Source organism: Felis catus, chromosome C1 (genome assembly GCF_018350175.1).
Source record: "Felis catus isolate Fca126 chromosome C1, F.catus_Fca126_mat1.0, whole genome shotgun sequence".
Lineage (NCBI taxonomy): Eukaryota > Metazoa > Chordata > Mammalia > Carnivora > Felidae > Felis > Felis catus.
In genome coordinates this window covers 45,998,248-46,022,835 of record NC_058375.1, presented here as the reverse complement: position 1 = coordinate 46,022,835, position 24,588 = coordinate 45,998,248, and the positions used below count along the sequence as shown (strand labels likewise).

Below are 24,588 nucleotides of genomic sequence, written 5' to 3'. Positions count from 1 at the left end.
TTGTGAACCTGGCATAAATGCTTTTTGAGATCCATGGTAAATAGCATTTAAGTCCTAGTCTTTTTTTCATGTCTCCTCACCAATCCCTTCACTCAAGAGGATTGATTGATTTCTATTTTAGAGAGAGAGAGAAAGAGCAGGACAGGAACAGAGAGAGAATCTTAAGCAGGCTCCACACTCAGCGTGGAGCCCCGTGCAGAGCTCAATCTCACAAGCATGAGATCGTGACCTGAGCTGAAATCAAGAGTCAGATGCTTAACCGACTGTGCCACCCAGGTGCCCCTCGAGAGGGGGATTTCTTAAGGTGAAGCCCTATGGGGAGAGTAGTCTTACAAAAAGTGATTGTTGGAAATGGAATTTTCCCAGTTTGGGACTTTGGATAATTGAGAAATCAGATGGCCTGGGCTCCCTTGTCACCAGGAACCTGTGCAATGTCACACAGAGTGACTCCTGGCTAAGCTACTCCTGTTCTTCTTCTCTCCAAAACGGGTGGCCCACTGAAATAAGAAGTGAAAGAAGCTTGGCTTTCAACTTAGACCTACCTCCCTAATTATTATTTTTTTTTTTAATTTTTTTTTCCAACGTTTATTTATTTTGGGGACAGAGAGAGACAGAGCATGAACGGGGGAGGGGCAGAGAGAGAGGGAGACACAGAATCGGAAACAGGCTCCAGGCTCTGAGCCATCAGCCCAGAGCCTGACGCGGGGCTTGAACTCACGGACCGCGAGATCGTGACCTGGCTGAAGTCGGACGCTTACCCGACTGCGCCACCCAGGCGCCCCTACCTCCCTAATTAAATACCGAAGTAGAGCTAACAGGTTTTGCTGTTCAAGTCTCAGTCTTTCTACCTAATGGAAGCTCTGCTTTAGATTTTCCAAAGCCACCTTACCGTAAAAATTTTCAACTTCCCCTCGTGTAGCCTTCCTCAGTGAGCCTCTGAAGGAATTAAAGCTCTGAGGTCGTAAGTGACTGCTCGCATCCACACAGCCAGCGAGAGATGGATATGACGAACCTAAGCACAGTGCCTACCACATGGCAAACCTCAACGAACTGTAGCTAATACCATGGACAGTGTCACCGTTGGACCAAGTGAGCAGGTCGAGTGAGCTCTGTGAGCCAATTCTCTAGAATGTACAGCCTCATTCAGAGGTTGACTACATTATTGTCCAAAAGAGAGGAGTCATCGAGGGGTAGACACGGCAAGTAGAAACAACCATGACAGGTGGTCCCAAGTCCGTGACTCAAACTATCAAAAGTTGATTTTGAAGACAGAATTCCAAGGGTCCAAGGACAGTTAGAAAATTTCTTTTTGGGGCACCTGGCTGGCTCAGTTGGTTGAGCATCTGACTTCGGCTCAGGTCATGATCTCGCGGTTTGTGAGTTTGAGCTCCACTATGGGCTCACTGCTGCCAGCACAGAGCCCGCTTCAGATCCTCTGTCCCCCTCTCTCTATGCCCCTCCCCTGCTCACACTCTCTCTCTCTCAAATATAAAAAGAAAACACTAAAAGAAAAAAAAAGAAAAGAAAGAACATTTCCTTTGTAAATCATCTGTAACACTAGCCCTGCATTTACAGGACTTGCTTCTTCTTGAACTTACATAATGTTGAAGATCTCATTTAGAAACAATGTTTTATTATATATTTAAATTACTAAAGGTTTTCTGTAAAAAAGAAAAGATAGAAAGTTGATGCTATGCCAGCAATAAAAAGAACTTTCAATAAAAAGAAAATGCCAACCTCAAGAAAACTTTTTTAGTTGGGTATAATTGACATATAACATTCTATCAGTTTCAGGTGTACATCTTAAGGATTTGATATTTGTATATGTTATAAAGTGATCACAGTAAGTCTCATTAACATCTGTCACCACAGATAGTTAACATAATGAGGACTTCTGTGGAACCTCCATTTTTCAACCCTTCAATCTTTGTTTCCTTAAATCTGAAGATGAGTCTCTTGTAGGTAGCATATAGGTGGGTCTTGTTTTGTTTTTTTATTTTCATTCATCTACTCTGTGTCTTTTAATTGGAAAAATTAGCTGATTTACATTTAAGTAATTTTTATAATTATGTATTTATTGCCATTTTGTTAATTGTTTTCTGAGTGTTTTATAGTCTCTCTGTGTCCCTTTGTTCTCCTCTTTGTCTCTCCCTTTGTGGTTTGATGACTTTCTTTAGTAGCACGCTTAGATTTCTTCCTCATTATCTTTTGTGTATATGCTATAGGTTTTTGCTTTGTGGTTACCATGAAGTTTACAAATAACAATTTATACTTATAGCAGTCTATCTGAAGTTGATAACTTAAATTCAAACACAAATCTATCCCCATGTTTTATATCTTTGATGTGACATTTTACATCTTTTTATGTGGTATATTTCTTAACTGATTACTGTAGTTATAGTTATTACTACTGTTGTTTTTTAACATTCGTACTAGTTTTACAAATGATATAAATATAAATATAAATCCACTACCTCATTATATATTTACCTTTACCATATACTTAACCTTTGCTGATATTTTCATACATTTTCTTGTTACTAATTAGTGCCCTTTGTTCTCAGCGTAATGAAATTCCTTTAACATTTTTGTAAGGTTGGTTAGGTAGTGATAAACTCCTTAACTTTTGCTTGTTTGGAAAACTCTCTCTGTCCTTCAGTTCTAAACATTAGTTTGGCCAGGTGGAATATTCTTGTTGAAGTTGTTTTTCTTCCAGCACTTTGAATAAATCATGCCGTTCCCTTCTGGCCTGCAAAGTTTCTACTGAAAAAATCTGTTAGTTTTATGTGTGTTGTCTTGTATGTAACAGGTTTTTTTTTTCTTGCTGCTTTCAACATTCTCTTTATCTTTAATTTTGATATATTGATTATAATGTGTCTTGGTGTGAGTCTTTTTCAGTTTACTTCATTTGGAACTCTCTGGTATTCCTAGGTCTACATGTGTTACTGTTTTGTTTTTGTTTTTGTTTTTTTTCTTCCAGGTTAGGGAAATTTTCAGTAATTATTTCTTTCTGATCCTTTCTCTCTCTTCTCCTTCTGGGAACCCTATAATGTGAATGTTACTCTGCTTGTTGTTGTCCTAGAAGTCCTTTGAACTATCTTCATTTTTTTTTTCATTCTTTTTTCTTCTTACTGCTCTGATTGGGTAAGTTCCACTGCCCATTCTTGGAATTCACTGATCCTTTCCCCTGCTTCATCTATTCTGCTGTTGAATGACTTTACTGTATTTTTCAGCTCAGTTACTGTATTCTTCAGCTTTGTAACTTTGATTTGGTACTTCTTATATTTTCTCTTCATTGAAATTTTGCTGTGTTCATGAATTCTTCTACCAAGTCCGGTAAGCATCTTTACGACCATTAGTTTGAATTCTTTACCAGGTAAATTGCTTATCTCCTTTTCATTTGTGTGTGTGTGTGTGTGTGTGTGTGTGTGTGTGTGTGTGGTTTTATCTTGTGGGGTTTTTTGTTTGTTTGTAACGTATTCCTCTGTTTCTTCATTTTGCTTATCTCCCTCTTTTGGTTTCTTTACAATAGATGAAATAGCCACCTGTCCCACTCTTGAAGGAGTGGTCTCATATAGGAGGTAAAGCTTATCATTCAGTCTTTCCCTAGCTCTTGGTGTTATCTCAAACCTTTTTGATCATCTAAGCAGCCTATTATATTTGTAATAGCTCCCAGGAGTTGAGGGTATGCTAAGACCTGCCAGTGTGCCAAAGAGAGGACTTCAGTCAGCACCCAGCTTCACACTGATTAGGAGCCAGACCCTCTGGCAGCGGCTTTTAGAGTCCTCAAATATATACTGTCTTGTGTGTCTACAAACATAAGCCTCACTGGCCACCAGAGCTGGGCAATCTGAAGGCGTCCCTTGGGTAACAGAACAATCAGGCTTGCAGACAAATGTATAAGCTCCTTTCCAGGAGTTGCCTGGGAGTTGTAGTGAGGCAGAAGTAGACTTGTATAAGGATCGTGGCCACTGGTTTATATTCCGAGAGCCCCTCCATAGGCCTCTAGATGTGTACCACACCTGAAGCCTGGCCCTCAGGCCAAAACCCCAGGATAAGCAAATGGGCCTCTTTCACAGAATGACTGCTCTTGTGTTTCAGCCTGATATTTATGCATTGACCTAGGGGTGGCAGCCTGCCAAAGACTGTCTCTTTATTATTTCAGACTTATGGAACACAGGAACACAAGGCCCCCTGGCCATCAGAATCAGGTGGTCGAGGGCCATCTTCTGCATAACAGCCACAAAAACCATGGCAGTTGACTAAAAACCAGGGCACCAGATAAGTGTAAGAGCTCCCCTCTGAGAGCTGGAGCACAGCAGAGGGAGAGTGTGAAGATAGCACCTATTCCCCCAAGGTCTCTGGAAGGGATCACAGTCGCCCCTTAGATGTATGTCAAACTTTTTTTTTAATATTATAACTTCTCTCCTCCAATACAATAATATTACTAGCACACTTGAGTGGAATGCTTATGTACAGAGAGTAAATATTTCATTCAATATCCACAATACACCTTTAAATTAGATTTTGTTATTACTATTTTAAGGAGTAGGAAACTGAGACTAAGGTATTTATTCAGTACTTTATAATTAGAAAGTAGAAGAGCTAGGATTCGAGTTTATATCTGTCTGACCCCAAGCTCCAAGTTTGTCTATAAATCTGTGTTTGTCTCCCAATGATGTCTACAGTCCTGGAGACAGACTATAGACAGTTATTTTAATAAATGTGGAAACAAAAGCTTGACACATAGATTTATTTAAATCATACACTTACTTATTCCCTGCTATCCAAGTTCTTTATATTGACCCACACTATATTAAATCAAGGCAGATTGCAGATCTTGTTTTAATGGGCTAGGAAAAGGATGAAAAGATATTCTCAGGTAGCAAAAAAAAAGAGGTTTAAATACATCTACAATATCTTTTTTCATTTTTAACATTAATACTGAGACTGCCTCTCTGTAAAGACAATTTATCTGAAAGACACTTTTTAAAAAATATTCAGTTGAAATTCTTTTTGATCATCTAAAGTCAGATATTTATTCATTTCTGACAAAAGTAGTCCAAGAAATTGATTAGAACTCTTCTTTCAATTTTTCCACAAATTGTTTCTTATTAATAAAGTTAATTTACCATAGACCTGATGAGATTGTTAGGTCATTGGAGCATGAGATACATGGCATAGTCTATAATTTAAGAAAGTTTCTCTCAATTACTTTATGATAGGGGAGGGGAACAAAATAGGGGAGAAATTACTGATGCATTAGAGTTCATAATTTTTCCTTTTCAGCAAAGTGAACTGTTCATACATCTTTAGAGAATATGACTTAAAAAAAAACCCTGAAAATACTCAAGCTGGTCAAATGAGGGAAAACAATTGGGTGGAATGTGCTTGCAATACAAATAATCAATAGGGAAGGAGGAACAAGACAAGAGAGAATTCCAACCTCTTCATTGTCTGTAGCAACAGGTATACTAATACACCTATAAATGGAAAAAATTAGGAAGAATACCAAAATACTAAGACCTCACTTGTGTAAAGGTGGGAATATCATGGGTGATTCTTTCTCCTCCCTCTCCTATCCACATTTAGTGAAATAGTGGTTTTCCATTTGTTACAGATACAGCACAAGTCCCCTTCATTTCACTCCTCTGTCTCCTTTTTCTCCCTCCCAGAGGCAGGGATACTGTGGATACAGGAGTGTGTCCATTTAGTGTATGTCTTTTTTTTCTTTTTTAACTTTGACTCAGGGTAAGGAATATTGCACTTTTTAAAATGTTTGTTTTTGAGAGAGACAGAGCATGAGTGGGGGAGGGACAGAGAGAGATTGGGTGACACACAATCTGAAACAGGCTCCAGGCTCTGAGCTGTCAGCACAGAGCCCAATGTAGGTCTCAAACTCACTAACCACAAGATCATGACCTGAGCCGAAGTCAGGGCTTAACCGACTGAGCCACTCAGACGCCCCATTTAGTGTATGTCTTACACTTGAACAAATTCGTATTTGTTGAAGATACAGTATTTTACATTTTTGTACAGATGGCATCTTACCATTCTGCAACATGATTTTTTTTTGAAGCTGTATTTTCCTATTCTACCTATATTGATGCATATGAGTCTAGTTTATTCAGTATCATTTGCATATTATAGCTACTCCATCATATGAACATATCACAGTTTGTTCATGTGTTCCCTTATGGAGGGACATTCCAATTGTTTCAAATGTTCACCCTTTCAAATGATGCTGCAGTAATCATGTCATATATTTCCAGGTGAATATAACCAGGTTTCCCTAAGTTACTTAGAAATAAAATTTCTAAACACAAGTAAACAACTTCAGTTTTATATTCCAAAATGGTTGTGCCACTTTATACTTTCAAACTAATATAAAATTCCAGTTTCACCATATTCTTGCCAAATGAGATATTATTCTCAAACTTTGGGATTCTTGCTTAAAATGGTGGGTGTTAACTAATCTTCATTGCCTTCCTTCCATTTCCTTGTTTACTATGTGGCTGTGCATTTATTGTTATAAGCTATTCAGTATTTCTCTTCTGTGATGTCTGCAATGTCCTTTTGTCTAGTTTTCTATGAGTTTCTCTTTTTTTCTATTGCAGGAGTTTCCAGTAGAATTGATCTCAACTTAACTGTTACACTTCACCATTTAGTATATTTGTTGGAGATTAATCTAGTTAAGAGAGTTTGTGTGGAATTTTTTTTCTTGCACCTATTAAAATACTCTGGTTTCTTTTATTTCTTCAAGGTAATTAATTGCAGTGGTAGATTTTCTGATGTTGATCCATCTTTGACATCTTGGAATAAATTTTAGTTGTTCTTGAGTTAATTTTAATACTGATTAACTCATTTTTCCTGGTATTTTATTTAGTGAGTTTGGGCCAAAATCTTTTAAGTGAGATTGGAGCTATATTTGTTATTTTGATCATAGTCTGGTTTTCATATCAAAATCATAGCGCCCACTTCAAATGAGTAGGGTAACTTTTCTCTTTCTCTTAAAAAAGAATTTGTAACATTTATTTATTATTGAGAGACAGACACAGAGTGCGAGCAGGGGACGGGTAGAGTGAGGGGGAGACAAAGAATTGGAAGCAGGCTCCAGGCTCTGAACTGTCAGCACAGAGCCCAACGTGGGAACCAAACCCACAAACTGCCAGATCATGACCTGAGCCGAAGTCAGTCGCCTAATCAACTGAGCCACCCAGGCACCCCCACTTTTCTCTTTTTCTATTCTCTGAAACTATTCATTCAAACTTGCCCATGAAACTATTTGGTGGAGGAAAAAGAGAGGAGTGGATTGAGTGTGAAGGTAAATAAGAGAGAGAGTGAGTGTGTATACTTTTGGTTCAAGCTCATTGATGTTTTATTGGCCTGTCAGCCTTTGTACTTCTTCAGTCGCTGTGGTAATTTTATATTTAAAAGTCTGCCAATTTTCTGTGAATTTCCAAATTTATTAACGAGCTTATGATAACATTTTCTTAGATTTCTGAAAACCTAAAATGATCTCTAGATTTGTTGTCTGTCTTATCCAGGGTGTGTGTGTGTGTGTGTGTGTGTGTGTGTGTGTGCACATGTGTGTACCTTCTCTTGTTTTCTTGATCAGTCATGCTAAAGTATGGTCTAATATTAATAAACCTACCTAAGCTTTCTTTTGGTTGGTATTTGGTTTGCATCTCTTTATTCCATTTGTTTCTATAGGAACTTTGGCTTGCCTGGTGCTTTTGGCAGCATTAGCTAGATTTTTATAACATCTAGATACTTTTTTATTTAAGTAAATTAATTTATCTCTATTGTGATTCTTGATCTATTTGGACTTTTCCTCATGTTTTACGTTTTAAATATAGTATGACATTTTTTACATGTATGTTTTTTCCTTTTCTGCCTTCTTCTTTAATATTTAAGTTTTCTCCTTGCATAGTCTCCTTCTAGCAGATAACAAGTCGTTAAATCTTGATATCTGATTAAGTCTAACATTAATCAAAACCTCTCTTTTGCTCCTGAAGGGTACAAAGATGTGAGGATGATTCTCATAGCCCTCACCCACTCTCTTTCATATTATTATTTAATATTTTTAAATTCCATATTACCTTAAGTTTCTACAAACTAGTTGCTTTTACATTCTATTTGTATTTAGATTTACCAATAGCTTTATTAATTTATTTGATCACCATTTCTTTTTAAAATTGAAATACAATTAACATACATTGTCTTACTAGTTTCAGATATACAACATAATGATTCAACAATTCTATACGTTACTCAGTACTCATCACAGTAAGTGTAGTCACCATCTGTCACCATACAGTGTTGTTACAATATTACTGTTTTCCCAGTGCTGTACTTGTCATCTCTGTGACTTATTTATTTATAACTGGAAGTTTGTACCTCTTAATCCCCTTTACCTATTTACCCATTGCCCCCCACCACCAACCTCCCCTCTGGAGAACAAGTTTCTTCTTTATATTTAAGAATCTATTTTCTGTTTGTACATTTATTTGTAGATTTGTTTTTTAGATTCCACATGTAAGTGATATTATATGAATTTTATCTTTGTCTTCGACTTACTTCGTTCAGCAGTATACCTTCTGGGTCCATCCATGTTGTCACAAATGGCAAGATTGCATTCCTTTTTATGGATAAGTAATAGTCCATTGTGTATATGTATCACATCTTCTTTATCCATTCATCTATTGATGGACACTTGGGTTACTTCCGTACCTTGGTTATTGTTAATTGTGCTGCAATAAATATAAGGGTGCATATACCTTTTCAAATTAGTGTTTTCATTTTCCTTGAGTAAGTACCTAGTAGAAGAATTATTTGATTGAATGGTAATTCTTTTTTTAATTTTTTGAGGGACTTCTATACTGTTTTCCACAGTCGTACCAATTTACATTTCCACCAATAGTGCATAAGGGCTCCTTTTTCTCTACATCCTTGCAAACACTCATTTCTTCTTGCATTTTTGCCTCTAGCCATTCTGACATGTGTAAAGTAATATCTCATTGTGGTTTTAACTTGCATTTCCCTGAAGGTTAGTGATGTTGAGCATCTTTTCATGTGTCTGTTGGCCATATGTCTGTCTTCTTTGGAAAAATACCTTTTCAGGTCCTCTGCTCATTTTTAATTAGATTATTTGCTTTTTCAGTGTTGAGGCGTGTAAGCTTTCTACATATTTTGGGTATTAGCTCTTTATCAGATACATCATTTGCAAATATCTTTTCCCAGTCAGTAGATTGCCTTTTGTTTTGTTGATGGTTTCCTTTGTTGTGTGAAAGCATTTTATTCTGATGCAGTACCAATGGTTTATTTTTGCTTTTGTTTCTCTTGCCCAAAGATACATACCCATAAATATGTTGCTAAGGCCAATGTCAAAGGTATTACTGCCCATGTTTTCTTCTAAGAGTTTTATGGTTTCAGGTCTCATATGTAGGTCTTTAATCCATTTGAGTTTATTTTTGTGTATGTCTTGAGACCGTTGTCCAGTTTCATTATTTTGTATGTAACTGTCCAGTTTTCCTAGCACCATTTGTTAAATAGATTGTCTCTTCCCCGTTTTATAGTCTTGCCTCCTTTGTCATAAATTAACTTACCATATAAGCATGGGTTTGTTTATGGGCTTTCTATCCTGTTCTATTGATCTATGTGTCTATTTTTGTGCCAGTACCATACTGTTTTGCTTATAAAGTTGGTAGTATATCTTTAAATTGGGGATTGTGATCCCTCCAACTTGGATCTTTTTTTCTCAAGATTGCTTTAGCTATTTGAGGTCTTTTGTTATTCCATGCAAATTTTATAATTTGTATACTTTACATACAATAAATATTTGACATGCATACACTAATATACATACTATTATTTGTTCTAGTTCCATGAAAAATGCTGTTGGTATTTTGTTAGGGATTGCACTGAATCTGTAGATTGCCTTGGGTATTACAGACATTTTAACAATATTAATTCTGCCAGTTCGTGAACATGGCATATCTATTTATGTAGCTTTCAGTCTCTTTCACCAGTGTTTTAATAGTTTTCAGAGTACAAGTTCACCTCCTTGGTTGAGTTTATTCCTAGGTATTTTATTCTTTTGGGTGCAATTGTAAATGGAATTGTTAATTCTCTTTCTGCTACTTCACTGTTAATGTATAGAAATGCAACAGATATCTGTATACTAATTTTGTATCTTGCAGCTTTCTTGAATCGTTTGTCAGTTTGAATAGTTTTTTGGTGGCGTATTTAGGGTTTTCTGTATGTGGTATCTTGTCACCTGAAAATAGTCACGTTTTTACTTCTTACTTACCAATTTGGATTGCCTTTTATTTCTTTTACCTGTCTGCCTTTACAGCTTTTCACCTTTGAGTATAACGTTAACTGTGAATTTGTCTTATGTGACTTTTATATGTTCAGGTGTATTTCCTCTAAACCCACTTTGTTGAACTTTTGTATCATAAATAGATTGATAGATTTTTTTCAAGTGTCTTTTTTTTTTGCATCTATTGAAATGATCATAAGGTTTTTATCCTTTCTCTTATTAAGGTGATCTGTCACACTGATTGATTTGCAAATCTTGAACCACACTTTCATCCCTGGAACAAATCCTATATGATTTTTATTTTTTTTAATGTTTGTTTATTTTTTGAGAGAGAGAGAGAGAGAGACAGAGCGTGAGCTTGGGGGAGGGGCAGAGAAAGAGGGAGGCATAGAATCTGAAGCAGGCTCCAGGCTCCAAGTTGTCAGCACAGACCCCAAAGCAGGGCTCAAACTCAGACTGTGAGATCATGACCTCGGCCAAAGTTGGACGCCCCACCGACCAAACCACCCAGGAGCCCCTGATCTTGACTTTTTAAATGTATTGTTGAATTTAGTTTGCTAGTATTTTGTTGGAGATTTTGGCATCTATGTTTATCAAGAATATTGGCCTGTAGTTTCCTTTTTTTTTATAGTGTCTTTGTTTTGTTTTGGTATCAGGGTCATGCTGACCTCATAGAAATAACTTGGAAGTTTCACTTCCTCTTCTATTTTTTGGAACAATTTGAGAAGAAAAGATATTAATTCTTAATTTTTATTTATTTTTGAGAGACAGCGTGTGAGCAGGGGAGGAGCAGAGAGAGAGGGAGACACAGAATCGGAAGCAGGCTCCAGGCTCTGAGCTGTCAGCACAGAGCCCATCATGGGGCTCGAACTCACAAACTGTGAGATCATGACCCGAGCTGAAGTCGGACACTCAGCCCCTGAGCCACCCAGGCACCCCCAAAGAAGAATAGATAGTAATTCTAAGTGTTTGGTAGAATTCACCCTGAAACTATTTGATCTTGGAGATTTGCTTGTTGGGAGTTTTTTTGTTGTTGTTGTTGTTGTTTTTTTACTGATTTAATTTAGATTACTGATTACTAGCAATCAATCTATACAAATTTTGTGTTTCTTCCTGATTTAGTATTGGAAGATGGTATATCCATAGGAATTTGTCCATTTCTTCTGGGTTGTCCAATTCTTTTGCCATATAATTGTTCATAATATTATAATCCTTTGTATTTCATTACTTTCAGTTCTTTCTCCTCCACTTCTGCTTGTATTTATTTAAGTCCTCTCTCTTGTTTTTTTGATGAATTTGGCTCATGGTTTATCAATTTTTTCGTCATTTTGAAGAACTGACTCCTGGTTTCATTGATCTTTTCTATTTTTTCATCTCAATTTTGTTCATTTCTGCTCTCATCTTTATTATTTCCTTCCTTCTACTAGCTTTGTGCTTTGTTTTTTTTCCTAGCTCTTTTGGGTATAAAGTTAAGTTGTTTATTTGAGATTTTTCTTGTTTCTTGAGGTAGGTCTGTACTGCTGCGTCTGAAAGATTTTGTACTAATGTGTCTTATTTTTATTTGTCTCCGTGTATTTACTTTGTCCTTGATGTCTTGTTTGACTCATTCGTTGTTTAGTAGCATGTTGTATACCCTCCATGTAGTTGTGTTCCTCCCACATTTTTTCTTGCAACTGATTTCTAGTTTCATATTGTTGTGGGTGGAAAAGATCCTTGGTATAATTTCAGCTTTCTTAAATTTACTGAGACTTCTTTTGTGGCCTTAACTGATCTATCCTGGGGAATTTTGCACATGCACTTGAAGAAAATGTGTATTCTGCTGTTTCGGAAGGAATGGTCTGTATGCTTTTAGGTCCATCTGGTCGGATGTGTGCTTCAAACCTACTGTTTCCTCGTTCGTCTTCTGTCTGGATGATCTATCCATTGATGCGAGTGGGTAATAAAGTCCCCTGTATTACTGTATTACTGTCAATTCCTACCTTTAAGTCTGTTAATATTTGCTTTATTTATTTAGTTGCTCCAATGTTGGGTGCATAGATACTTAGAATTTTTATATCTTCTTGTTGGGTTGATCGATCCCTTTACCATTATGTGGTGCCCTTCTTTGTCTTTTGCTACAGTCTTGGTTTTAAGGTCTGTTTTGTCTGATAAAAGTGATAGCTGCCCTGAATTTTGTTTTGTTTACTTTTATTTAAATAGTATATGTTTTTCCCAACTTTCACTTTCAGTCTGTGTGTATCTTTAGGTCTGAAGTGGGTCTCTTATAGGCAGCATGTATATGAATTGTTGTGGATTTGTATGTGGATGTGGATGTATGTGGATTTGTCTCTATATCCATTCAGTCAGCCTGTGTCTTTTGATCGGAACATTTAGTCTATTTACAGTCGATAGGTATTTACTTACTGTCATTTTGTTAATTACTTTTTGTATGATTTTGTGTAATTCTTTGTTCCTTTTTTCTTCTCTTGCTCTTTTCCCTTGTGGTTTGATGTCTCCTTTAGTATTACACTTGTCTTCCTTTCTTTTTATTTTTTTGTCTTTATTAGAGGTTTTTTATTTGTGGTTCCCATAAGGTTCACATGTAACATCTTATGTGTATAGCAGTCTTTTTAATTTGATGGTCACTTAAGTTTGAACACATTCTAAAAGCAGTAAATTTTTACTTCCCTCTACGTGTTTTTTGGTATCTTACTTTACAGCTTTTTATTTAGTGTATTTCTCAACTGATATTTGTAGATATAAGTGATTTTACTACTTTTGTGTTTTAACCTCCATATTAGCTTCATCAGTGATTAATCTGTCTTTACTAAATGTTGGCTTTTACCTGTGAAATTTTTTCTTTAATGATTTTCTTCTAGTTTTGGCCTTTTCTTTGCACTCAAAATAATCCCTGTAGCACTTCATATAAATCTGGTTTAGGGGTGATGGACTCCCTTTAACTTTTGTTTGAGGAATATTTTCTTTTTTCTATTCTGAATAGTAGCCTTTCTAGGTAGACTGTTCTTGGTTGCAGGTTGTTTTCTCCTCACTACTTTGATATATCGTGCCATTCCCTTTGACCTGCAAAATTTCTGCTAGAAAATTAGCGGATAGCCATTTGGGGTTTTTCTCGTATGTAACTCTTTTCTCTTGCCGCCCTTAAAATTCTTTCTTTTTATCAGTATGTTTTGCCACTTTAATTATGTATCTCGGTGTGAACCTCCTTGGGTTAATTTCACTAGAGGTTCTCTTTGCCTTCTGGATCTGGATTTCTGTTTCCTTCTCCAGATTCAGGAAGTTGTCAGCTATAATTTCTTCAGATAAGTGTTCTGCCTCCTTTTCTCTCTCTTCTCCTAGGATCCCTATAATGTGAATGTTACTGTGTTAGATTATGTCCCTGAATTCCCTTAACCTTTATTTAACTACTTGTTTACTTTTTGCTGTTCAGCTTGGGTACTTTCTATCGCTCTGCCTTCCAGATGGCTGATCTGTTCTTCTGCATCTTCTAATCTGTTGATTCCCTCTTTTGTATTTTTTTTTTAGTTATTGAATTCTTCATCTCTGACTGATTCTGTTTTAATATTTATTCTCTCTTTGTTGAACTTCTCATTGAGATTATCCTCTCTTAAGTCTAGTGAGTGTCTTTATGACCATTACTTTGAATTCTTTATCAGACATATTGTTTATTTCAGTTTCATTTAGCTCTTTTGCTGTAATTTTGTTCTATTCTTTTATTTGGGACATAGTCCTCTGTCTGTTCGTTTTGTCTAACTCTCTGTGTTTGTTTCTCTGCATTAGGGAGTTCAGCTACCTTTCTGGTCTTAAAAGTAACGGCCTTGTATGGAAGAGGTCCTATTGTGTCCTATAGCACAATTCCTCCTAATTACCAGAATCAAGCACAACAGGGATGTCTCCTTTGTGGGCTTACTATGTGCACCTTACTGCTGTGTGTGCGTTGTGATTGCCTTGAGACCAGCTGGCTTCAATGACCTGTTTTCTCTGTTGTGAGCACACTGGGCAGTGTTGGTCCTGAGCTATTGTGAGGCCTGTCTGAGGCTGGGGTGGGTGGGGGGGCTCCTAGGTGGGCAGGGTCAGCCTTCAGACTATATGTCTGCAGTTAGCCTCTCTGCCACAGTTGTAGGCTCACCCAAAAGCAGGGCCCACTTCCTCAACAGCCAGTGCTTGAACTATGGGTGTGCTAGTGTTTAAGATTATCTCCCCTTCTCCCTAGGGCAGGAGTCACTTTGGAGTGATACTGGGTTCTGCTGGGGCCACATGCAGGGTATGGCCAGGCAGGAGCTGTTTTGAAGGGACACCTGCTGAAGTGGGTGGGCTGGGTGGGGGGGTGTCTGCAGGTGAACACGGAGGTGGGGCATGTGTTGCTAGCAAGTTGGAGAGTTTTAGAGCTGGTTCCCGCGAGTATCTGGCCATCTGGAGTGTTTGGGGGAAGAGAAGTGGTGCCCACCACTGCTTTTGTTCCTAGAGAAATCTCCTGAAGATTCCTGCCCTGACAGCACATGTTCTGAGATTAGTAAATAAAACTTAATGTACACCCCAGACACCTTTCATACTGCTGCTTTTGTGTTGTGTCTCAGCCAAGTTATTTAGTACGCTGGCTCTTTGAGAGGACTCAGTTTCCTTTTACTGCCTTGTTTTCCCACAGTTAAGTCTGCTGGTTTTAAAAGCTCCTGTGGGTAATTAAGCCCCATTGGTTTTCAAAGCCAGATGTGTAGGAGAACTTTTCTTCCAATGCAGACCCCTAGTGCCTGGGGTGCCTGGGGTCAGGTCTGATCCTACTTCTCTGTGCTTGTGGTGTCTCTCTCATTTTTGGTTAGTTTTGCTTGGAATTTTCTTCCCAACTATGTCTCTACCCCCTTATCGTTTTCCATGTGGTTTCTATACAATTAACCACGGAAGGTGTGTTCCTCCAGTCTTGAGATCATTTTCAGAGTTAGTTCCATAGATGTAGTTGTTATATCACTGTGTCTGTGGGACAAGGTGAGCTAAGGATAATCCTACTCTGCCATCTTTTCTAAATACTCCCCCACCATTGTTTCCTATAGCCTACTTCATTACTAGTTCAGTTTCTTTGAATGTGTTGATGTATTTCAGCAAGGATCTACGAGCAGTAAACGTGTGTACTGGTATTCTGAAAAGATCTTTGTTACTCCCTCACTTTTAATGACAATTTAGCTAGAAGATAATTTGGTACTGATATCTTTCCTCAGTATACTTATTATCCACAGTCTCCACCACTTACTGTTGCTAGAAAGAAGTCCACCATAAGTCTGCTGCTCCTTGGTAATCTATATTTTCTCTCCCCCAGATTTTACATTTTTCTTTTTTTCTTTGACTTATGCTAACTTATTACAAACTGTGTAAGTGTGGATTTATCATTATTTCTTATTGTTGAAGCTGTTTCAATAGAAGGATTTGTGTCCATTATTAACTTTAGAAGTCTTAGCTATTATCATAGGAATACTGATTCCTTTTCTTCATCCTTTTTCTTTTTCCTTTTCAGAATTCCTCGTCTTTATATTTTGAACCTTCTCATTCTGTCTTCCCCACCGTTAACTTCTCTTAATATTTTCCATCTCTTCATTCTCTCAGTGCTATATTCTGAATGACTTCCTTAGATCTAACTCATTCTCCAGTTCTCTCATCTGCTGTGTCTGGTCTACTTTTCAACATCTACATTATTTATTTCAACAACTGTATTTATGATTTCTATAACTCCTGTCTCCTGTCCCTAAATCTAGAGTGTGGTTTTTTTTCCACACTCTTGTTTTTTGTTTTTATCTTTGTTTTTTTGTTCTCTTTTGTTTTGTTTTTGCCTAATGGCTTTTATTCCTTTATTTCTTTGAACATTTAGAACACTTATTTTTATTTTTTTTATTTTTTATTTATTTATTTTTTTAAAAATTTTTAACGTTTATTTATTTTTGAGACAGAGAGAGACAGAGCATGAACGGGGGAGGGTCAGAGAGAGGGAGACGTAGAATCTGAAACAGGCTCCAAGCTCTGAGCTGTCAGCACAGAGCCCGACGCGGGGCTCGAACTCACGGACCGCGAGATCATGACCTGAGCCGAAGTTGGTCGCTTAACCGACTGAGCCACCCAGGCGCCCCTAAAACACTTATTTTTAAATCACTTGCATGTCATTCTGTTATTTCTGTCGTTCTGTTATATCTGACTATCTGTGGTACCTCATCTCTTTGTGTGGTTTGCATTTTTTTTTTTAATACTATAAGCTTGTTTTATGTGGGAATTATTTCCTTCGGAGACCATAGGTGCCTTGGGTTGTGGAAACATCTTTACAGAACGATTTCAGATTGGCCTTACAAGAGAGGGTTGGATTTCGAGCACTATTGTGTCTCTGTGTCTCTCTGAAATACACACCATGCATTCAGAACCCCACTTGTACTTAGTGCTAGGTTTTCAAGTTTTCGGTTTCTCATGGGGGACTCTTTTAGCTCCTGTGATCAGAGCCAGATACCAAGCTTCCCTGCTCTTCCCTGGGAACCAGCACACATATTTTCTACAATTTGTTTTACCGATGAAATGGCATCTTGTGACTCTGAACTTTATGCTGACAGCTTGGATCTAACATCCCGTTCAGTGGAAGCCTGTGTCTGAGACTTAACTTCTGACTCAGAAAGTAAATCCTCGACCCCCCAGTCATTAAGATCTTTCCTTATCTGTCTCAGTTTCCCTTTGCATATAATTCTCTTTGCATATAATACATCTTTAGTTGTGACTTTCTTTCTCTATATCTGGCCCCTGGAGACTTTATTGATGTCTAGATGAGTTATGTGTTCTTCATATAATTCTCTGTATTGTTACGTTTTTTCAGAATTCCTGTAGGTTGAGAGTAGGGGTGGTGCGCCTTCCATATCTGTTGAAATCACCGTATTTGTCAGGCATATTACTTCTCTAATGAAGAAAAAAAAATAGAAAAAGTTTTAAAATGTTTAAAGCAATGTTTTATTTTAAGTAACCTTTTTGTTTCCTCCATGCTTCTCAGTGCTGAATTTGAAGAACCACGTAATTATGAGGCGACAATTTCATATCTGAAACACTCTGGCAACTCCATTAACCTGTGCACCGCAAAAGAAATTGCTGATTGTAAGTCTGCTAAGCCAATTAATACTGTAACCCTGTGTGGAATGAAAATGCAGCAAAAGTGGTATTTTCCCTCTAGCTAACTATGAGTTTAAAAATTCACAGCCATGCTGGTCCACCATCTCATTTCTTACCCCCCCCCCACCCCCCCTTGTCTGGTCTCTTAAAAATAAAAATAAATCCATTTGGGCATCACTGCTATCTCACAACTCCTAGTGCTGCCTCCTCTCTACCCTTTCTATTCTCTCCTTCACCAATCTACTTAGATGCCTTGCCTTCTATAGATATGTGGGAGGGAAAATCAAGATAGGGCAATTCATTTTTCTTCCTTCCCCCTCCTATAGAAACTTCCTCTCTCTTCTTCTGGTGTCTTCCTTGAACTCCCCTGGTAACTCTGTGTGTGGAGAGGGAGATAACAGACTATGAGAATTAGGTCCCTGTGTTTAGTCTGAATAAGCAGCAGAGAATTCATTTAATGGATCTGACCACTGGTTCAGAGCTAAGTCTTCCAGCCTCTGGTGTTGCCGACAAAGCTCAGACCTCTCTAGGAAGAAAGAGACCCTGTCAGGTAAGAAAATGAACAAGCAGGGACTCGTAACATTTCTACAAGTTTCTGTGTCTTTGTTCTGCCTATAGGACCAGCCGATTCTCTATAAAAGGCACAGATATTTGTGTCGGAATGAACACTAATATTAGCGAACCTATACTGTGGGCCACAGTTCTGTGGTTCTGTGTGTTCTCTGGGAGAAGTCATTTGCCTGAGGATACAGACAGAAGAGGTTTGTGGAGTAGGAGTTGGGATCCCATTGAAATTTCGCATCCCCCCCCCCCCCGGAAATAAAGGGTTGAAGAACCTCTTTCTGACTCTTCGACTGGGCAAAGTTTCGACTCTTCCCTAGGGCTTGTAAAATACTAGCCTCAAGAAACGCAACTCCTTTCCCCTCTCACCTCCATAAGGCAGGATTGTTCCATTCTTGCGGTGTCTGGGCACCAACATCAGAATATGGCTTCTCGAATTCTAACATTTAAAATGTGAATCACCTGAGGATCTTGCTTAACATATTCTGGTTTGGTACCTCTGGGATTGGACCTGAAAGTCTTCATTTCTAACAAGTTCCCTGGTGGTGCTGATGCTGCTGGTCTCCAAACCATGCTTTGAATAGAAAGGCCGTGGGCTCCATTTGGACTAAATTCCAACTGCACGCCTTTCTACAAGGGCTCACAGGGCCATTTAGATGCAGCAGCCAGAGCCTATACGTTCTGTCTCTGGATACATAAGACCTTCAGAATGTCCCCCTCCCAAGTGGTTGTCTGAGGTCCTGCTTGGGTCTCGTCCCTAAGTCCCAGGACAGACTGGGCTGTAGAGAGAGCAGCTCATGGGGGGTGGTATAGGTGTGGTTTGGACACCTTGTCATGAAGGGTGAAGGTGCATATTGAAAATGAGAAGCTGGAGGCCTACATTTGATCTCCTCAGGCCACACATGTTCAAGGTGAACCTGCCAGGGGACATCACCTGAGGTACCCACAGAAGGAACCACTAACTCAAGCCTCTATACAGTCTTTCCGTGAGGGTTCTTTGTGTACTTCCCAAAGAGACAGGTGTTTATGACTGAAAGAGAAAGGGCTCAGAAAATAAGTCACTGATTCAATGGAGAGTAACAGAGCATAGGATAGCCCAAAAGGAGGAAGGTGGGAGACAGGTGAGGGTGGTGAGGGTGTCCCTTGCCAGAGAGAATATCCTTCTGGGAGGTAGGGTTGACATACCAGGGCTGAAGAAGCTGAGGAACTATAGCCCGGGGTCAAAAGGATCTTGTTACATGTCCCCACCCCTTTCCTTGTTCCTCTTTAAAGAGCCAACCAAGGTGAAGTTACCCTATGGGGGAGGGGAGGAGGAGGGGAGGGGAGGAGGAGATGAGCTCTTTTACCTCCACTTGTACTTACTCATTTGACTCTTCCCCCATTTATTTCCCGTTATCTTTATACCACTTAATGAATGATATTTGAACCTCAGTGTCTTCACCTGTAAAATGGGCCTAATATTTCCTTTGTGGAGTTGTTCTGAGACTTGGGTAAAGCAAGACATTTGAGGTCAAGTGGAATTGTGCTTCTGGAAAGATGGAGCATATATACTTTTCCCTATTCCCCCTGCTAAGTACAGCTAGAACAGTCAGACAGTATATGTAAAACAACCATAAGAAAACTGGAAGACTCTGAAGGTAGAAACAAGAAGGTGGACCCGCTAGAGACCTGAAGACCCAAGGACGAGTAGGTGGTGAGTTCCTTGTGCTTTCTTCTTGCCTCATTTATCTCAGAGTTGGAGGTGAAGAAGTTGGCAGTCCGGAAACACCAGTGAGCACAAACAGAAAGAGGTCCAGCAAGAGCCTGTTCTGTCTAGCCAAAGGACCAGGAAAGGGGCAGCCTAGAAAAAAACAGAACGCCTCAAGACAATAACTGTTCCTCTCCCGCCAAACGTCACAGAAAAAACTGTGGCTCCATCCTACCGGCCAATGCTGAGTGGGGAGCCTAAGACACCCTCATGAGGCTGCAATACACATCCCAACAGCTCTGCTGAGGTGGTATCAGAGAAAGTCAGGTCAGAAGCTGGGACTTCCATCCCTGCCAGGAGTAAAAAACACTTCACCTACGGTGGACGTCCGTGAAGACTGCGTGGGGAGCTTGTATTCCAGTCTCCCGCCCATCAAGCAATAACAAGGTGCCCTTTCTTTTCCCTCTTGGGATGGTGTTAGAGAAAACCTAGTGGAGAGTCGGGACTTGGACAACTACCCAGCAGTAAGGATGCCAAATGGGGAATAATAGCAAGCACTCCTACCACTCCCAGCCTTATCAGCAGAAGCTGAGTGCGGAACTGGAGTGCCCAGTCCTGCCCAGCAGTGGTGAAGAACGTTTCCCTCATCTGTGTTATCAGGAGGCCAGGAAGTGGGGAACCTGGATGTGTTCCCTCACCCGACAGAAAAGAGTCACCCCCATTTCTGCCACCAGGAAAAACCAACTAAAATAGAAGCTTCCAATAATATCCAGAGTCTCCTAACATAATACTTAAAATGCCCATGGTGTCAATAGAAAAGTACTCATCATATCAAGAGCCAGGAGAGTATAAACTTGAATGAAAAGAGGTGATCAGTAGATGCCAACATTGAGATGACTGAAGTAGTAGAGTATTCTGACAGAGACTTTAAAGCAGTTGTTACAAAAATAGTTCAGTGTTGGGGCGCCTGGCTGGCTCAGTCTGTTGAGTGACTCAGTCCTGATTTTGGCTTGGGTCATGATCTCATGGTTTGTGGGATCAAGCCCCACTCCAGGCTCTGTGCTGACAGCGTGGAGCCTGCTTGGGATTCTCTCTCTCTCCTTCTTCCTCTGCCCCCTCCTTCTCTCTCTCTCTCTCAAGATAAAAAACATTTAAAAAATGCTTGAGTAATTATGAACATGACTGAAACACACACAAAAAATAGTTTTATTTTATTTTTGGAAGAAATGGAATGTCTCTGCAAAGAAATGGAAGATGTAAAAAAAAAAAGAAACAAATGTTAGAAGTGAAGAATACAATAAAAAATAAAAAGCTTACTGGATGGGCTCAGCAGCAGAATGAGGAGAATAGAAGAATCCATGAACTTGAAAGAAATGATAGAAAGTATCCGATCTGAACAGCATGGAGAAAAGAGATTGGGGGAGGGTGATGAGCAGAGATTCAAGGACCTGTGGGACTGTGACTTAAATTGTAGTACTGGAAAGATTGGGGAAAGGATGCTACTGAAGAAGTACTTGAAGAAATGATAACTGAAAACTTCCCAAATTTGGTAAAAGGCATAAAAGATTGAAGAAGCCAAGAAAACCCCAAAGAAGATAAACCTGATCTACACAAAAACATAATCAAACTTCTAAAAATAAAAAGTAAACCTCTTGAAAGTAGCAAAGAAATGATATATTACCTATAGGTGGAAAACAATTTGAATGACTGAATTTCTCCTCAGAAACCTTGAAAGCTAGAAGGAAGTGGCACAACATTTTTCAAGTGCAAGAAGAAAAGAACTATCAATCCAGAATCCTATTACCAGTGAAAATATCCTTGAAGATTGAAGGGGAAACCAAGACATTCTCAAATGAAGGAAAACTAAGAAAATTTGTTAGAGCAGACCTATCCTGAAAGAATGGCTAAAGGAAGCTTTCTAAACAGAAAAGAAATGATAAAAGGAAGGATCTTGGACCATCAGTTCAGGAGAAAAAACAATGGAAAAGAAGACAAATGTGAGTAAATGTGACACACTTTTCTTCTTTTGAATTTTCTAAATTATGTTTGCTGGTTGAAGCAAAAACTGTTAACATTGATGTAGTTCTAAATGCATATAAAAGAAATATGTAAGACCATTATAAGGAAAGGGTTAAGGGATGTAAAAGGAAGTAAGGTTTCTATACTTCACATTAACTGATAAAATGTCCACACCAGTAGACTGTGATAAGTTATGTGTACATATAGTGTAATCCATAGAACAACCACTAAAACAGGTATACAGTGAGATATAATTTAAAAAACACTACAGATAAAAAATAATTCAAAAAAAATGCTCAAGTAACCCATAAGAAAACAGGAAATCTCAGAAGAGCAAAAAACAGAATAAACAAAAAATAAAAAATAAAAGGCTGACTTAAGCCCTAACATATCAATGATTGCATTAATTACATTAAATGTAAATTGTCTAAATATGCCAATGAAAAGAAAGGGATTGGCAGATGTAAATTTAATCCAAAGATAGGTATGGCTATATTAATAACAGATAAAGTAAACTTCAGAGCACAGAAAATTACGAGAGATTCAGAAGGACATTATGTAATAAGAAAAGGGTCAATCCATCAAGAAGACAGAACAATCCTAAATGTGTGTTCACCGAGCTCCAGAGCTGTAATATATGTGAAGCAGAAACCGAAAGAAGAAATAGACAAATAGGCTTATAGTTTGAGACTTTAACACCCCTCTCTCCACATTGACAGAACACCTACTCAGAAAATCATTAAGGATACAGAAGAATTCAGCCACACCATCAAGCAACAAGATCTAACTGATATCTATAGAATGCACAACAGGAGCAGAATACATATACTTTCAAGCACCCATAAACATATCCAAAGATAGACTATATTCTGGCCATAAAACAAATCTCAACACATTTGGAAAACTTGAAATCATAGTGTATTTTCACAATGTAATCAAACTGGAAATCAGTAACCAAAAGATAACAGAAAACTCTCTAAACACTTAGAACCAAAAACACACCTTTCTAAGTAATCCATGGGTCAGAAAGTCTCAAGGGTAACCAAAATATATATTGAACTTAATGAAAATGAAAATATATAAAAATCTGTGGGACATAGCCTAAGGAATGCAGAGGAGAAATTAATAGCACTAAATGTTTACACTAAAAAATAGGAAAATCTTTAAATCTAAGATCTTACCTCAACACAGAAAAAGAGAAAAATAAATCTAAAACAAGGGGAATGAACAAAAGAAAGATCAAGAACAGAAATAAATGAAATTGAAAACAGAAAAGCAATAGAGAAAATCAAAGCAAAAGCTTGTTCTTTGAAAAGATCAATAAAATTGACAAATGTCTAGCAAGAGTAACAAAGAGAGAAAGAAGACACAAATGAACGATATCAAGAATGAAACAGAGGTACCATTACAAACCCTGCAGACATCAAAGGGCAGTAAGGATATTATGAACAATTCTACACGTCTAAAGTTGACAACTTGAAGAAGGAACAGTTCTACAAAATGCTCACAGTACCTCAAGTAACCTAGTATAAATCATTTGAATAGCCCTGTGACTGCTAAGGACATTGAATCCATAATTTTAAAACTCTCCCCCAAAAGCTGTAACACTGTGTCAACAATACTTGAATTAAAATTTTTAAATAAATAAATTGGTAAATAAAAAACTAAATTCCCAAAAAAAGGCTATCTCAAATTCTAGGGACTGTTCACTGGAAAATTCTGTCAAATGTTTAAAAATGAATTAACACCAATTCTACATAGTGTTTCCAAGAAAAATGGAAGAGGAGGAAACACTTGCTGATTCATTTTAAGAAGCTGATGTTACTGATACCAGACCTAGACAGAGACCACAAGAATAATACTGCAGATTAACATCTTTTGTGAATATAGTCAGAAAATCCTTAGCAAAATATTAGAAATAGAATTCAGCAAGATATAAAATAGAATTATACCATAATCAAATGTTGTTTATTTCAGGGATAAAGCTGGTTCAATATTCAAAAATTAATCAATGAAATCCTTATTGACAGCCTGAAGAAGAAAAATCACAATCATCTCAATCTGTGCAAAAAAAGCATTTGACTGATTCAACACCCATTATGATAACTTTTTCCTCAGAAAAACAGGAATAGAGAGGAACTTCCTCAACTTGAAAAAAAGCATTTGCAAAAAAGCCTACAGCTAACATGATGCTTAATGGAGAGGTACTGAATACTTTCCCCCTGAGATTGGCAACAAGGCAAGGATGTCCACTCTTAACCACACCTATTCAACATTTGCTAGAAGTTCTAGCCAAGGCAGTAAGTCAAGAAAAGGAAATGAATGGTATACAAATCAAAGAATTAAACTGTCCTTATTTGCAGATCACAGGATTGTCTAGGTAGAAAATCCCAAGGAATTCCCCCCCCCCCACAAAAAAAAAATTCTTAGAACTGGTAAATGAATTCAATAAGGTTACGGGATACAAAATGGACATTAAAAAAATCCTATTTCTATATCCTAGCAATGGACACAATAAAATCAGAAAATTTCATAACATTTACAATTTCTCAAGGAAGATAAATACTTAGACTTTAACAAGATGTTACAAGACCATCCCCTCTGGGGTGCATAGCTCAACACATAGCTCCAAGCCTTTCTGAGACTTTGCCCTTTTGTATAGAACTGGGGTAAGCAGGGTTTAAGCTTTTCTAGAAGCTCTGCAGAATTGTCCTCAGAGGTCATTTAGACCAGCCATTCAGACTGTGCTTCCTGAGGAGTACTAGAAACCCTTGAGGATAACATTAATAAGAGTTCTACCCATCATTGTGGATGCTATTCGATTTAAGTGAATGAATCATGGCCAGAAGGAAGCTTGAAGGCCATTTGCTAACTGAAT

At 38.1% G+C, this 24,588-nt stretch overlaps 1 protein-coding gene across 6 annotated transcripts in view; it reads left to right on the top strand.

Annotated features, from left to right (window-relative positions):
* The window catches only part of FYB2 (FYN binding protein 2), a 129,893-nt gene that overhangs the window by 56,423 nt on the left and 48,882 nt on the right, over positions 1–24,588 (top strand). For all 6 annotated transcript variants that reach the window (XM_045035903.1, XM_045035900.1, XM_045035899.1 and 3 more), the window contains exon 5: positions 17,328–17,428. In XM_045035903.1, the coding sequence (XP_044891838.1) occupies positions 17,328–17,428 (101 nt within the window). The remainder of the gene's footprint in view (positions 1–17,327; positions 17,429–24,588) is intronic.